Source organism: Balaenoptera borealis (genome assembly GCF_965194805.1).
Source record: "Balaenoptera borealis genome assembly, chromosome: 18".
Lineage (NCBI taxonomy): Eukaryota > Metazoa > Chordata > Mammalia > Artiodactyla > Balaenopteridae > Balaenoptera > Balaenoptera borealis.
This window is the reverse complement of record NC_138877.1, coordinates 12,535,685-12,548,404: the sequence shown is the minus strand read 5'-3', so window position 1 is coordinate 12,548,404 and position 12,720 is coordinate 12,535,685. Positions and strand designations below refer to the sequence as shown.

The following is a 12,720-nucleotide window of genomic DNA, read 5'->3' as shown; positions in this document are numbered from 1 at the left end:
CTCACTTTCGTGTCGATCTTCTTGAAGGCAGGATCATCCTCATCCACCTCGAAGTAGATTTCTGTCGTGGTGATGGAAAGAGTCCCCTTGGCCACCACCACAGGAGCAATGAGCTGGGCAGGAGTGCTGAGAACCACTGGGCCTGAAAGAGAGGGTACGGGAGTCAGGCTGCGCCTCTGCGCCCCTCTCCCGCTCCCTCGCTCCCGCTCCCTCCCGGAAGGGTACCACAGGTTTTTAGTTTTAGAGATGCACTGAAAAAGCAGTGTCTAGATTATGCAGCAAGCTCCTTTCATGTGAGGTAAGTCTGCTTAGCTTTTACACATTACCTTATAACGAGACTAGAGACAAATAATTCTATAAAAACTCAAAGAGATCAGAATATCGAATAAGTGACTTTCAGTAAGCGAGTCTGCAACCTCTGCTTAGAAATCCTACATGGTTAGTGAGGCGCTGACCTTAACCAGCTTAAAAGTGCAGAACGGACTCTCTTAAGGCCCCGATTCTCCACTGAGCATCAACGGCGTTCCGAGAGACGCGCTGGGCAGTCAGCGCCGTCCCCAAAGCCCAGCCCCGTCCCCTGGGCAGTAGCGTCCCCCCAGGATGGGCGGGAGGACGTGAAGGGGTATAGGGTCTAATATATAAATTCCACTGCGCTGACGGGTTTGCATCTTGCAGGCAGATTAATATCGACATCCTAAGGCGCACCGCACACCGATATACGCGCAAACACGGGCATTAAATACATTTTTATGCAGAAAAGAAAGAAAACTGTAGCAGTGATTTTTCTCACCGAGCACAGGTCAAAACTAATGAAATTGTAAGACGCCTGAACAAAACGATTCTCAGAAAAGCATTTGAAAAGTGTTGTTTCTCAACTTGTGGGACGAGAGAGACTAAGCTTCAGTAAAAGAAATGTTTTAGAAAGTGTGCCTACTAAGGCGCTGACTTCGAATTCCCTCCGAGTTAAAGTCGAAAATTACAAATTTCACGTATTAGAATATTAATTCAAAGCGGGATTACCTAACTGCTCCTTTAAGGTTCCCCGAAGGGGGGGGCATTCTTCTCTACCCTCGACTTAAAGACTTAGAAATCAGAAAAAATGCATTTGTTTTTCTGTAGTAAGGGTGCATCATATTCCCTTCCATCCCTCCCCCCCAAATGCAGACAAATGAGTCACAGTAACAGCAGGAGGAAAGCAATGAAAAGGCAGGCCCCCTGCGGTTGCCCAGGCCCAGCCCCCGCCCCCCCACCCCCACCCCCCCGGCGGTGGCTCCTCGCGGGGAGACCGGCTCGCACCGCCACCGCCCCGGCCGCAGCGAGCAGGCCCGGCCCGGCCGCGCGGGGACGGCAGCGGAGTTCGCGCTTCCAGGGAGCAGCACACACCGAATCCACGACCGTCCTGCACAAAGCCGGGCGTTTCTGCCGCGGGAGGACCAGAGAGGAATCGGTCGGCTGCTGTCGCGCTTAAAGGGGTGGCTATGGAGCAAACTGTGTCAGTGTCAGCCCGCACCGCCGACCGTGACCGCCCGCCCGGGTCAGGCTAACGCCAAGCCCCTGCTTTGACTTCACGGCTTTCTATCTCCGACGAGCCCGCACCAGGGGGCCCGGCCCCCGGGCGCGTGGACTCCCGGCCTGGGTCTCGGGCGGGTAGCTTCCGCCTGAGCCGAGCGGAGTCGGGGTCCACCTCGGCTCCATAAGGTTTTTCTTTCCAAAGGGCGAGGCGGTCGATCTAAAGCGCCACTTTAAAGGCTCATCAATCTTAATCTAGGTTGCTCAAGTAATTATGCCCGAATCTCTTGTACGATTACAAGTGGATTTGGGTTTCTATTCCCCAGGCCCTCCTTTGTGTTTATTGGAGGGTCTGTGCGCGCGCTCGGCGGCGCCTCCTGCCTCCGCGCCCCCTCCGAAGCCCCCAACGCTCGGGCCGGTTCGAACCGCTCCCTTAACCCTTAAGCCACCGGGACGCTCCTCTGGATGCCACTTTTCATATTTCCCTTCAGGAGAAATCCAGGAGGTGTACTCTTGATTGGAGTAAGGTGAGAAAGAAGGTGACCTGATTCACATCGGAAACAAAGTGTCTTCTTACACATCGTTGGGCCTTGATAAAACCTCAGAAAAGTCGTCATTCTAAACACAGAAAGCTAGTGATTTCTGGTTTAACAGAGATTTCTGGCATTTGGAGACGATGAGTGGTCAAAAACATTAAAAATGGCGAACTGCTGCGTTCTCTTAAAATATAATTTAACATATCCAATTAAATTGGAAAAAAATTAAAAAATCATGATGCACATTATCAAAACCATACCAACTAATTTATCGAGATATACAGTATTACGAATTTTAAGTCCACAATTCCATGAACTTTTAACGGGGAGCACATTTTCGCTACCTGTTTGCGTTTCTGAAAGGCGACCGCGTTTTCCTTTTGATTTTACTCCAATCTCATTCTATTGAATTGAGATTTTCTGGGGGTTTATAAAAGGGCTTCGAACCGGTCCTTCTTTAAGAAAGACACTCATGAAATATTCAGCCTTAATAGTGTGTCATTTTTACCCTTGTCCTTTGGAAATCTCCAATTACAACTTCCAATTCCATAGCATGTTTAAGGAGTGCTGGGTCTTTTTGTTGTAGCCTTCAGGGAGCAAACCAGCCGCAGAAAGAATAGAGTTAATCCACTACAGCAATACAGAGAGGGATTATGTTTTAATCCCCTTTGGGGGAGCCTCTGGATCCGATATTAAAATGTTTACATAAGGCACAATCACAAACCAGCAGATCTTCCATATGGAAGATCTCGTTATTTGAAAACCTTGGATCCCTTTCCAAATAAAAATAGTTTAGAAAGGGCAGCATGTCTAGATGTCAGAGAGATGGTGATCTGGGAGATTCTGTTCCAGACGATAACTAGGTACAAATTTAATCTCATGACTGTTTGGTGTAGTGAGTCGGGGACTGAGTATAGATATATTCATTCTAATCAATACTATGGCAATTAAAGGGTAAATTACATCAATGTCCTCAAGCACACACAGAAGTAAGGTGACAGATATTAAAAGATAGTGAAATAAATGGAACCTCCTCCCCTTGTATTGCTGCATACAATAGTTTAAAATTCTACCATCTGAAGTGGTAACTAAAGGAAAAATAATTTTATTTACCTTTTAGAACTGGCACTATAATGTTTAAGAAATATTGATCCATTACTATTTTTGAAAGGATAGGGATATTACTTGCCATTAATTTAAATGCTAATTTAAAATCTGAACTAGAACAAAGATCACCCAAGCATAATGGAAAGATTCTTTAGAAGAATAAACTTCTCTTTAGAGCCATGGGATCTTTAATCAGTTGAGAGGGTAAACCTAGGGTAGAAAATACATATGTTTTATATTTAGGAAGGGAACTATTCATCAAATATAATTTAAAGTTAGAATGTTAAAAACCACTTGTGGGTTTGGAGGATTCTACTGAAAACATAATTCTAAGCCTATAAGTCTTAATACATCAACTTTTAAACAGAACTTTACAGTTTACACAGTTCTTTTACATTTTTATTTAACTACTAGTTCAGTGTTCACAATTTTGGGGCTATGGATGTGTCAATACCTTCCTGCCAAAGACCACCAGCAACATAACTGTAGTGTAGACAGTTGGGTTGATTGCTCACTTGCAGTGAGGGAGACATGGGAAGGAACCATGAGATGACTAAGTAAGAGGGTGTCAGAAAGGACTTATTGTATTGTAGGATCAGGGTCTTTGTTAAGTGATTTGGGGAAGGGTTCAAGGAAGCAGGGCTTTGCTCCACATTGGGCTCTGTCAGGGAGTGGCAATAATTCTGTGATTGGAGATCTTAATAAATCTTATCTAGGACTAGACCTAGGCTAAAAACTGTAATTGACAAAGAAGTAGCAGTCACTCCTATAATGACGGAAGGGGGATGTTGATGTGTAGGCGTTGTGCAGAGTGACCCTGTTTTTGTCTGTGCTTAGACAAAATTACAAAGTTGTTTTTTGCCTCACATCATCACGTGGCCTTGTCTGATGCTGGTATTCTGTGAGGTTGTTTATGTCCAACAGGAGAGCACCACGGCGGAGCTGTGAGCCCCAGGCCAGCTCCCAATGATACCGAGGCCTCCTTGTAAGGGTCAGGTCCATTTGTTTCCTGAGGTCAGGGGCTGCTTTTCTCTTCCTCAGATCCAGGAATTAATCATTTTTTAAGGGGGGGTCAACAGCATTCTGGCTATTAAAAGTCAATTATGGCGATTAAATTCTCAAACGATGCTAAAATTCTTTACAAGTTTCAATATAAAGCACGACAAAGAATATATACATAGGGACAAGGAGCTGAAGTTTAATTAAAACTGGCATCGTTACAATTATTTGATGACTTTCAGTTGGCAAAAACTATACTTAGTGTACATGAAATTATGATGTATTTTAGAGTCACTTGAATATTTTCTAACCTTAGTTTAATATTAATACAATTTTATCAGCTGTATGGATTTACTCCAAACTCACTTACTTTGAAACCACATGTTCAATTTGCTTTTGGAACATGTAAAAGACCATTATTTTGGGATAATAAGCGTTGACTAATCTTTGTAAAATTACTAAACTTAAAATCCTGCATTATTTAGAAGAAATAAAACTAATCTGAGATCCTTTATGATTACTGAAAAAGGATATCATTCCAAAAAATTTTTAAGATGAAAATATGATAAGTAAAAATTTACAACTCTATAATGTGATAAAATTTGTAGGAAAATAACTAACAGCATGAGTGACTGAACATATCTAAAATATTTGTCACTGCTTTGGACTTATTTTTAAGTAGGGCACTATCAATTTAAAGAAAATGTTTCCCCCACAGAATTAAAAGAATAAAATGTTTGAATCTCAAAGCAACTGAAGAATATGAGAATATGAGAAAGTTGGAACTTTGTTTTGGAATCCTAGGAAAACTTTAGGCATTAAGAAAATGGAGATGTCTGTGTATGTGCCTGAGGGAGAGGGAAGTTAGGGGGAAAATGCTGCAGAAGATCTGAGATTCCTTTTACCCAGAGTACTGACTTCCCTGGGTTTCAAGCATTTGAAATGCCTCAGAAAAAAAGAAAGCATAGTAACAAAATCTCTACCAGTGACGCATTCCTTTATGTACAGAGAATATTGTTAGTGGTCCAAATATATTATCAGAATAATGATGCTCTGAAATTTTCAAAAACTTTTCTTGCGATGAAAAGAGTTACATAATATTTTTGCTTAAATCAGGAAAATATAACTTGAACAACTGATAAAATACATAACCCAAGAGTTATAAATTTAACTTCCAACATTATTATCTCCTTCTCTAGCATACACACACCACACTACTGAGTATAAACACTCTATAAATCCAAATTTTATACCAAGCTCACTGTGCCCAAGAAGTGGCCTCTTTGTGCTCTCTGGTGACTTTCTGAACACAACCTATCCTTAGGCTGAGATGAACAATAATCAATCATCCCCACAGTGCAGTGGTTTCCTTAGATTATTACTGTGCAAAATGAGACAGGTGCTTGAGAATGCACATGAATCTTTTCAGATTTGAGCAAACCTACCTCTGGTAAAACTCAGCTTACCAGAGTCTGAAACAGAAACAGAAAGAATGGAGCCCTCTATATAAGAGCAATTGAAGGCTGCATTTTAACAAAGTATCTGTTCACCATGGTAGAACATCTATCTAAAATCTCATTTAATGTGTTTACAATACACAATTTTTAAAAGTCCTGAGAGAGAATCTGATAGGCTCTAACTTTAACATACCATTTATGTTTTTTGATTCCCTTGTAGGACAGATAACACTTTATGTTAAAAAGAAACCCACAGAAACTAGTGCATTTTCTACAACGACAACTTTATAGAAGAAAAAGCTTACAAAGCATATATACTCTAAGTAAAATATTACTGACTTATTTTCCAGCACAAAAATATACCAAAAACGGTGATAGTTTTTATGTTCATTGTGATAATTTGCTCTGCCTTTTGATGCACTAGGTGAGCCAGCTGAGATTTGTGTTTCTAGTTGTATCACATTCAGTTCAACATATGGAATCCATTTTTCACTCTCTGGACGAGTATTGACTCTTTTATAGCACTAGGATATCATTTAATGGTCAAGAAGAGTAAGTTCCTACTAGACTGGATGAGTGAATAAAGCAGGGGAGATGACTTAAATCTACTGGACCAGGAGGACTAGGTCTTTCCACCTCTTGGTTGGACTAGTGCCTTGTCTTTACGTTCCCATGGTTTCCCGGGCACATCTTTATTGAAGCACTTATATCGAATATTGTGTGTTTAGAAGGCTGTTTCTCCCATTTGGCATAAGCTACTTGAAGACTGGGGCTTTATCTTCTGCATCTAACACAGGCTCTGTCACACAGTAAGCATCTGTGTTTATGGAATTGAATATAGAATATAGAAAACGATATACACCATTGTTGCATTTATATGTCATAGTAAAAAGGTCAATTAAAATAATAGATTACATCTTTTGTATTTTTCTGGAATTGATTTCAAATCGTTCTTTAAAAATATGAAAAACATTGCATTTTATAGAAGAGATCAATTTAAAATATGCTGAAAACCAGTAAGAGTTATAATGTAATTGGTCAGTCCAGCTATATCACACGCATACTATTATTTTTTTAAATGACATAATTTTATAACTGCCATATTTTTCCCAGTGTGTAAGTTGTTTCCTCTTTGTAAATTAAATGCTTAGAGAGACATTTAACTCAGCATTCATTCATTCATGTAGTCAACAAAAATTATACACTGTTTTGTGCACTGAGAGAGAATGCAATAATGTATAAGACATGGATTTTACCCACAAAGAGCTTAAAATACATAGTAAAGATAAGAAATATACAGGAATAAGCATAGCATAAGGGAGAAAGGGTTTAGCTAGGCATTGTTAAAGCACTTGACGTGTACGACTCTCATTTGTTCCTCATAATGTACCTAGGAGATAGGTACTGCTATGATCTCCATTTTACAGAGAGAAAATGAGACTGGGAGCTGAAGTAACTTAGGGAAGGTCACACAACTAGGATATGGTAGAGACAGGATTCAAACCTGGTGATCTGACTCCAGGGTATTTACTGTTATGTATACTGCCTCCCACTGAGAGAAGGACAGAAAAAAAAAATTCTACAGGCATTCACATAACTGTGATGATTTCCAGCCTTTGTGGGGGGTCAGGGTGAGGCAGTGAACTGAAGTGAGCTGTGATGGATGGGCAGGATTCAGACTGGTGCACATGCGGGGAAGAGTGTTGTGAAGCAGGAGAAGAGTCTGAACAAACAGATGCAGGATACAGACAGTAGGAAATAAGATGGGCCAGCGATTAGGAGGTGTAAAGGGGAGCAGTGTGAGATGGGACTGAAAAAACACATGTAGCCTCAAATGTCAGATTTTTTTAGGTCAAGGAACCAAAGATTAAAGCTCAGGTATTACAGTTTGGAGCAGTGGTGTCTGTCCTTTTTCGGGCTCACACATCTCTTAGAGAAGATGACTAAATATATGGCCCCTTCCTAGAAAAATTCACATATGAACATTCATCCATCCTGACCGCATAATAAATGAAGTATTCATATTTTGGAGAAAATGAAATTTGGTTATTTATCTTAATGTCTTCCTCTATCTAAAGATTTTTCTGCCTCTGCATTTATTATCTCTTTTTCTCCAGAAAATGTAACTTTCCTCCTGTTCAAGTCAGTTACTCTCTCCATCTGGCATTCGGTCCTACCCTCCTCCACTTTAGCTACTCTTTTATCTTGGTCTCCTCTCCTTTGTTAAGCTTCTGGACTTCAGTTTTCACCTCTTAGTTCCTCATTCCTATTCACTCCTTTTGGCTTCACCCTCATCCTCTACTTAGGCCAAGGTGTTAGGGACATACATATTAATTAATATGCTAAAAGTTTGGAAAAGTCCTTCCATCAATTAAAAAAACAAAACAAAAACACAATCTGTGTAACATTTTATTTTTAAGCCCAGAATTTTCCAAATACCTTTAACTATACTTTTTCTCATTAGCATATTTCAAAATAACTGTGTTCCAAGAAATACCAGTTTGAAAATGACTGAGCCAGAGTTCCTTGACTTCTAAAGCATACTATAGACATAACTCATTTTATTGCACTTGGCAGAGACTGTGTTTTTTACAAATTGAAGGTTTGTGGCAACCCTGCATCCAGAAGCTCTATCAGCACCATTTTTCCAATAGCACTTGCACACTCCAAGTCTCTGTGTCACATTCTGGTAATTCTCATAATATTTCAAACTTTTTCATTATTATTATATTTTCTATGGTGATGTGTGATCAGTGATCATTGACATTAATACTGTAATTGTTTTGGGGCACCATGAACCCTACCCATATAAGGCTAAACTTAATTGGTAAATGTTGTGTTTGTTCTGACTGCTCCACTGACCATTCCATTCTCTTGTCTCTCTCTCTCCCTATTCCCTGAGACACAACAATATTGAAATTAGGCCAATTAATAACCCTACATTGGCCTGTAAGTATTCAAGTGAAAGGAAGAGTCACAGGTCTCTCACTTAAAATCAAAAGCTAGAAAGGAGTAAGCTTAGTGAGGAAGGCAGGTCGAAAGCAGAGATAGGCCAAAAGCTAGGCCTCTTGTGCCAAAGAGTTAGCCAAGTTGTGAATGCAAAGGAAAAGTTCTTGAAGGAAATTAAAAGTGCTATTCCAATGAACGTATGAATGATAAGAAAGGGAAACAGCCTTATTGCTGACTGGAGAAAGTTTTAGTGGTCTGGATAGAAGATCAAACCAGCCACAGCATTCCCTTAATCCAAAACCTAATCCAGAGCAAGGCTCTGACTCTCTTCAATTCTATGAAGACTGAGAGAGGTGAGGAACCTGCAGAAGATAAGTCTGAAGCTAGCAGAGGTTGGTCCATGAGACTTAAGGAAAGAAGCCATCTCCATAATATAAAGGTGAAAGGTGAAGCAGCAAGTGCTGATGTAGAACCTGCAGCAACTTATCCAGAAGATCTAGCCAAGATAATTCATGAAGGAGGCTATACTAAACAACAGATTTTCAACGTAGATGAAATGGTCTTCTATTGGAAGAAGATGCCATCCAGGACTTTCATAGCCAGAGAGAAGAAGTCAAGGCTTGGCTTCAAAGCTTTAAAGGACAGGCTGACTCTTTTGTTAGAGGCTAATGCAGTTGGTGACTTTAGGTTGAAGCCAAAGCTCATTTACCATTCTGAAAATCCTAGGGCCCTTAAGAATTATGCTGAATCTACTCTGCCTGTGCTCTACAAAATGCACTAACAAAGCCCGGATGACAGCACATCTGTTGACAACATGGTTTACTGAATATTTTAAGCCCACTGTTAAGACCTACTGCTCAGAAAAAAAGGTTCCTTTCAAATTACTACTGCTCATTGACAATGCACCTGGTCACCCAAGAGCTCTGATGGAGATGTACAAGGAGATTAATGTTGTTTTCATGCCTGCTAACATAATTTCCATTCTGCAGCCCATGGATCAAGGAGTCATTTTGACTTTCAAGTCTCATTATTTAAGAAATACATTTCAAAAGGCTATAGCTGCCATAAATAGTGATTCCTTTCATGAATTTGGGCAAAGTAAATGGAAAACCTTCTGGAAAGGATTCACCATTCTAGATGCCATTAAGAAGATTCGTGATTCATGGGAAGAGGTAAAAATGTCAACATTAACAGGTGTTTGGAAGAAGTTGATTTCAACCCTTATGGATGACTTTGAGGGGTTCAAGACTTCACTGGAGGAAGTAACTGCAGATGTGGTAGAAATAGCAAGAGAACTAGAATTAGAAGTGGAGCCGGAAGAGGTGACTGAATTGCTGCAATCTCATGATAAAACTTGAAGAGTTGAGGAGTTGCTTCACATAGATGAGCAAAGAAACTGGTTTCTTGAGATGGAATCTACTTCTGGTGAAGACGCTGTGAAGACTGCTGAAATGACAACAAAGGATTAAGAATAGTACATAAACTTAGTTGAAAAAGCAGTGGTGGGGTTTGAGAGGACCTAGCCTAATTTTGAAAGCTGCTCTATTGTGGGCAAACATCATCAAACAGCACTGCACGCTACAGAGAAATCATTCGTGAAAGGAAGCATCAATCCCTGTGGCAAACTTCACTGTGGTCTTATTTCAAGAAACTGTCGCAGCCACCCCACCTTCAGCACCCACCCCCTGATCGGTCAGCAGCCATCAACATCCGGGCAAGACCCTCCACCAGCAAAAAGATTATGACCTGCTGGAGGCTCAGATGACAGTTAGCATTTTTTTTAACAATAAAGTATTTTTACATTAAGGTATGTACATTGTTTTAGACACAATGCTATTGCACGCTTAATAGACTACAATATGATATAAACATTAAACATAACTTTTCTATGCACTGGGAAAACAAAAAATTCATGTGCCTCGATTCATTGCAATGCTTGCTTTGTGGTGGTCTGGAACCGAACCTGCAATATCTCCAAGGTAAGCCTGTCTTCTCTCCTGTTCTTTTTCTGCCTGACTTCCTTCTTGGTATCCCTGAGGAGCTAGCTGTCCTTTGTTGGCCAATTAAACCTTGTTGTTCCACAGGGGATCTGACTTTGGGCTACTACTCTTCTGTTTTTATATTCTCACTTTCCTTGGGTGATCTCAGAGGTTTAAATTATGAGCTCCATGCCGAACTTGGTTCTCAAATTTCAAACCATTCTATACATTTGAAAAATTTGGATACCCAACAGACCAATCTGACCAGTCATCTTCATTCTTCTCTCCCCTAAAAGCCTGCATCTTTACATTCCCAAACACATTTAACAGCTTCCACATCATTTCTTCTCCCGGGACAGATTCCCCTCGTTCTTACTCCTCACAGCTGGTCAATTATCATGGTCCTTCACATCTTACCTCCTAAGTGTTGTTAGAAGTTGCCCTCCTCTCCTCTTTCTTCCACCCCAATTTAGTTTAGGCTCTCATCACCTCTGATCTGGACAACAGCCTCCTGCCTCAAGTCTGGACATCCTAAAACCATAATCTGTACAGTGGCCTGAGTAATTTTTTAAAAAACATAAATTAGATCTTTTCATGCTTAAAATTCATTCATTGTCTCACTGTAGCCTTTAGGATAAAATACAGGTACCTCATGGTACAAAATGCCCCCCACCCCAGTAACCTTCAGAGATTTCTGCCTCATACTTCTACCCGAATAATTTAGACCTACTGTAGTTTCACAGAGAAGGTGGTAGTTTAGCATACTATGTTTACATGTCATCTGTAACAACTCCAAATCTTTCTAAATCTTTTACTTATGATTAACTAAAAGGAACACCCATCCAGAATCCACATGGCGGTCAAGGGCCCTGTTTTGTGTTATCATGGCTTCCTTTGTAGATGTAGGATTTTTTTTTTTTTCTTTTCATTATCTGTCCTTCCTCTACACTGTAAACTCCTTGAAAGCAGTAACTTTAATCATATGTGTCTTTTTGCTTCAAGCATCCAGATTAATGTCTGGCACACAGTAGATATTCAATATTTTATATTTGTTTTGTTTGGATAACCACATCCAACCTGAGTCAAGTTGGGATCTGGCAACAGAGAATAAGGACCCAACAGGTCCTTCCAGCTCTTTTCTTTATTGTGTGTGATGAATTTTGACATTTTCTATTTGAATCTTTTCTTTTCATTTTATTTCATTTACAAATAATGCTGGTAATAGTCCAAGTAATTGATTTGCTAACAAACACACCAATGGGTTATAATTCAGGATTTTAAAAAAAAAACAAAACAAAACACTGATGTAGTAGAATGAACAAGGGCTTTTGGAGAAAGAAAAGTGGGCTCACTTCTTGGCTCATGTATTGATATTTGTTATGTGATCATAAATAAATACCCCAACGTTTGACCCTAGGTCTCCACATCCTAGAATGAAGTATAATACCTAATTCATAGAGTTGTAAAGCTATCTGCCAGCATCATTTGCCCATCCACACTTACTCTTTACTACTTTAACTAGCTCATTCCACCCCCCCACCCCGAAAACTTGCTGGTAAATGAAGACTTATCCACACAACCCAATCTTAGATGCAAGATTTATTTTTAAAGAAAGTCTTCTGTGATATTTGGTTCTTAACATTCCTGTTTTAGATACAAATTGAACTGAAATAGCACTACAACTGTATTTAGCTGTTTCATCTGTTAGTGACTTAAAATGAAGGAAAAATTAAACAGAACTTTGAGGAAAAAACACATAAAACATTACTATCTGTCATCTTCTGATCAATAAAACTGCCTAAACATTTTATCTGGAAAGAAGATATTTAACAATATTTAGCCAGCAAACTGAGGCTGGCTTTCTCTTCTTATTTGCTGATAAAAAGTTCTAGATTTATATTTATCGGACTGATGATAGATCTGATGGAGCAGATTCTACTGGAATAACTACTTATAAATGGATTTCCATGTAAAGCTTGTCCTTAGTGCTGACTGTTTATGTTGAGGTACCTTTGCAGGCTGTTGCTCTGGCTCCATAGCGCTAAGTCATCAAAACAAAATAATGAAATAAATAAAATATTTTCAGTATGCAGACTAATTTGTCCTTCGGTATGGCACTGCTCTAAACGTAGTGGCAAAATCAGTTTTTTACCTATTTGTGAATTAGTGCCAAAGTCTTTCAGA

At 39.8% G+C, this 12,720-nt stretch overlaps 1 protein-coding gene across 8 annotated transcripts in view; it reads right to left on the bottom strand.

The window, feature by feature from the left end:
• Positions 1-12,720, bottom strand: part of NBEA (neurobeachin) — a 608,086-nt gene that overhangs the window by 203,547 nt on the left and 391,819 nt on the right. For all 8 annotated transcript variants that reach the window (XM_082365247.1, XM_082365248.1, XM_082365251.1 and 5 more), the window contains one exon: positions 6-142. In XM_082365247.1, the coding sequence (XP_082221373.1) occupies positions 6-142 (137 nt within the window). The remainder of the gene's footprint in view (positions 1-5; positions 143-12,720) is intronic.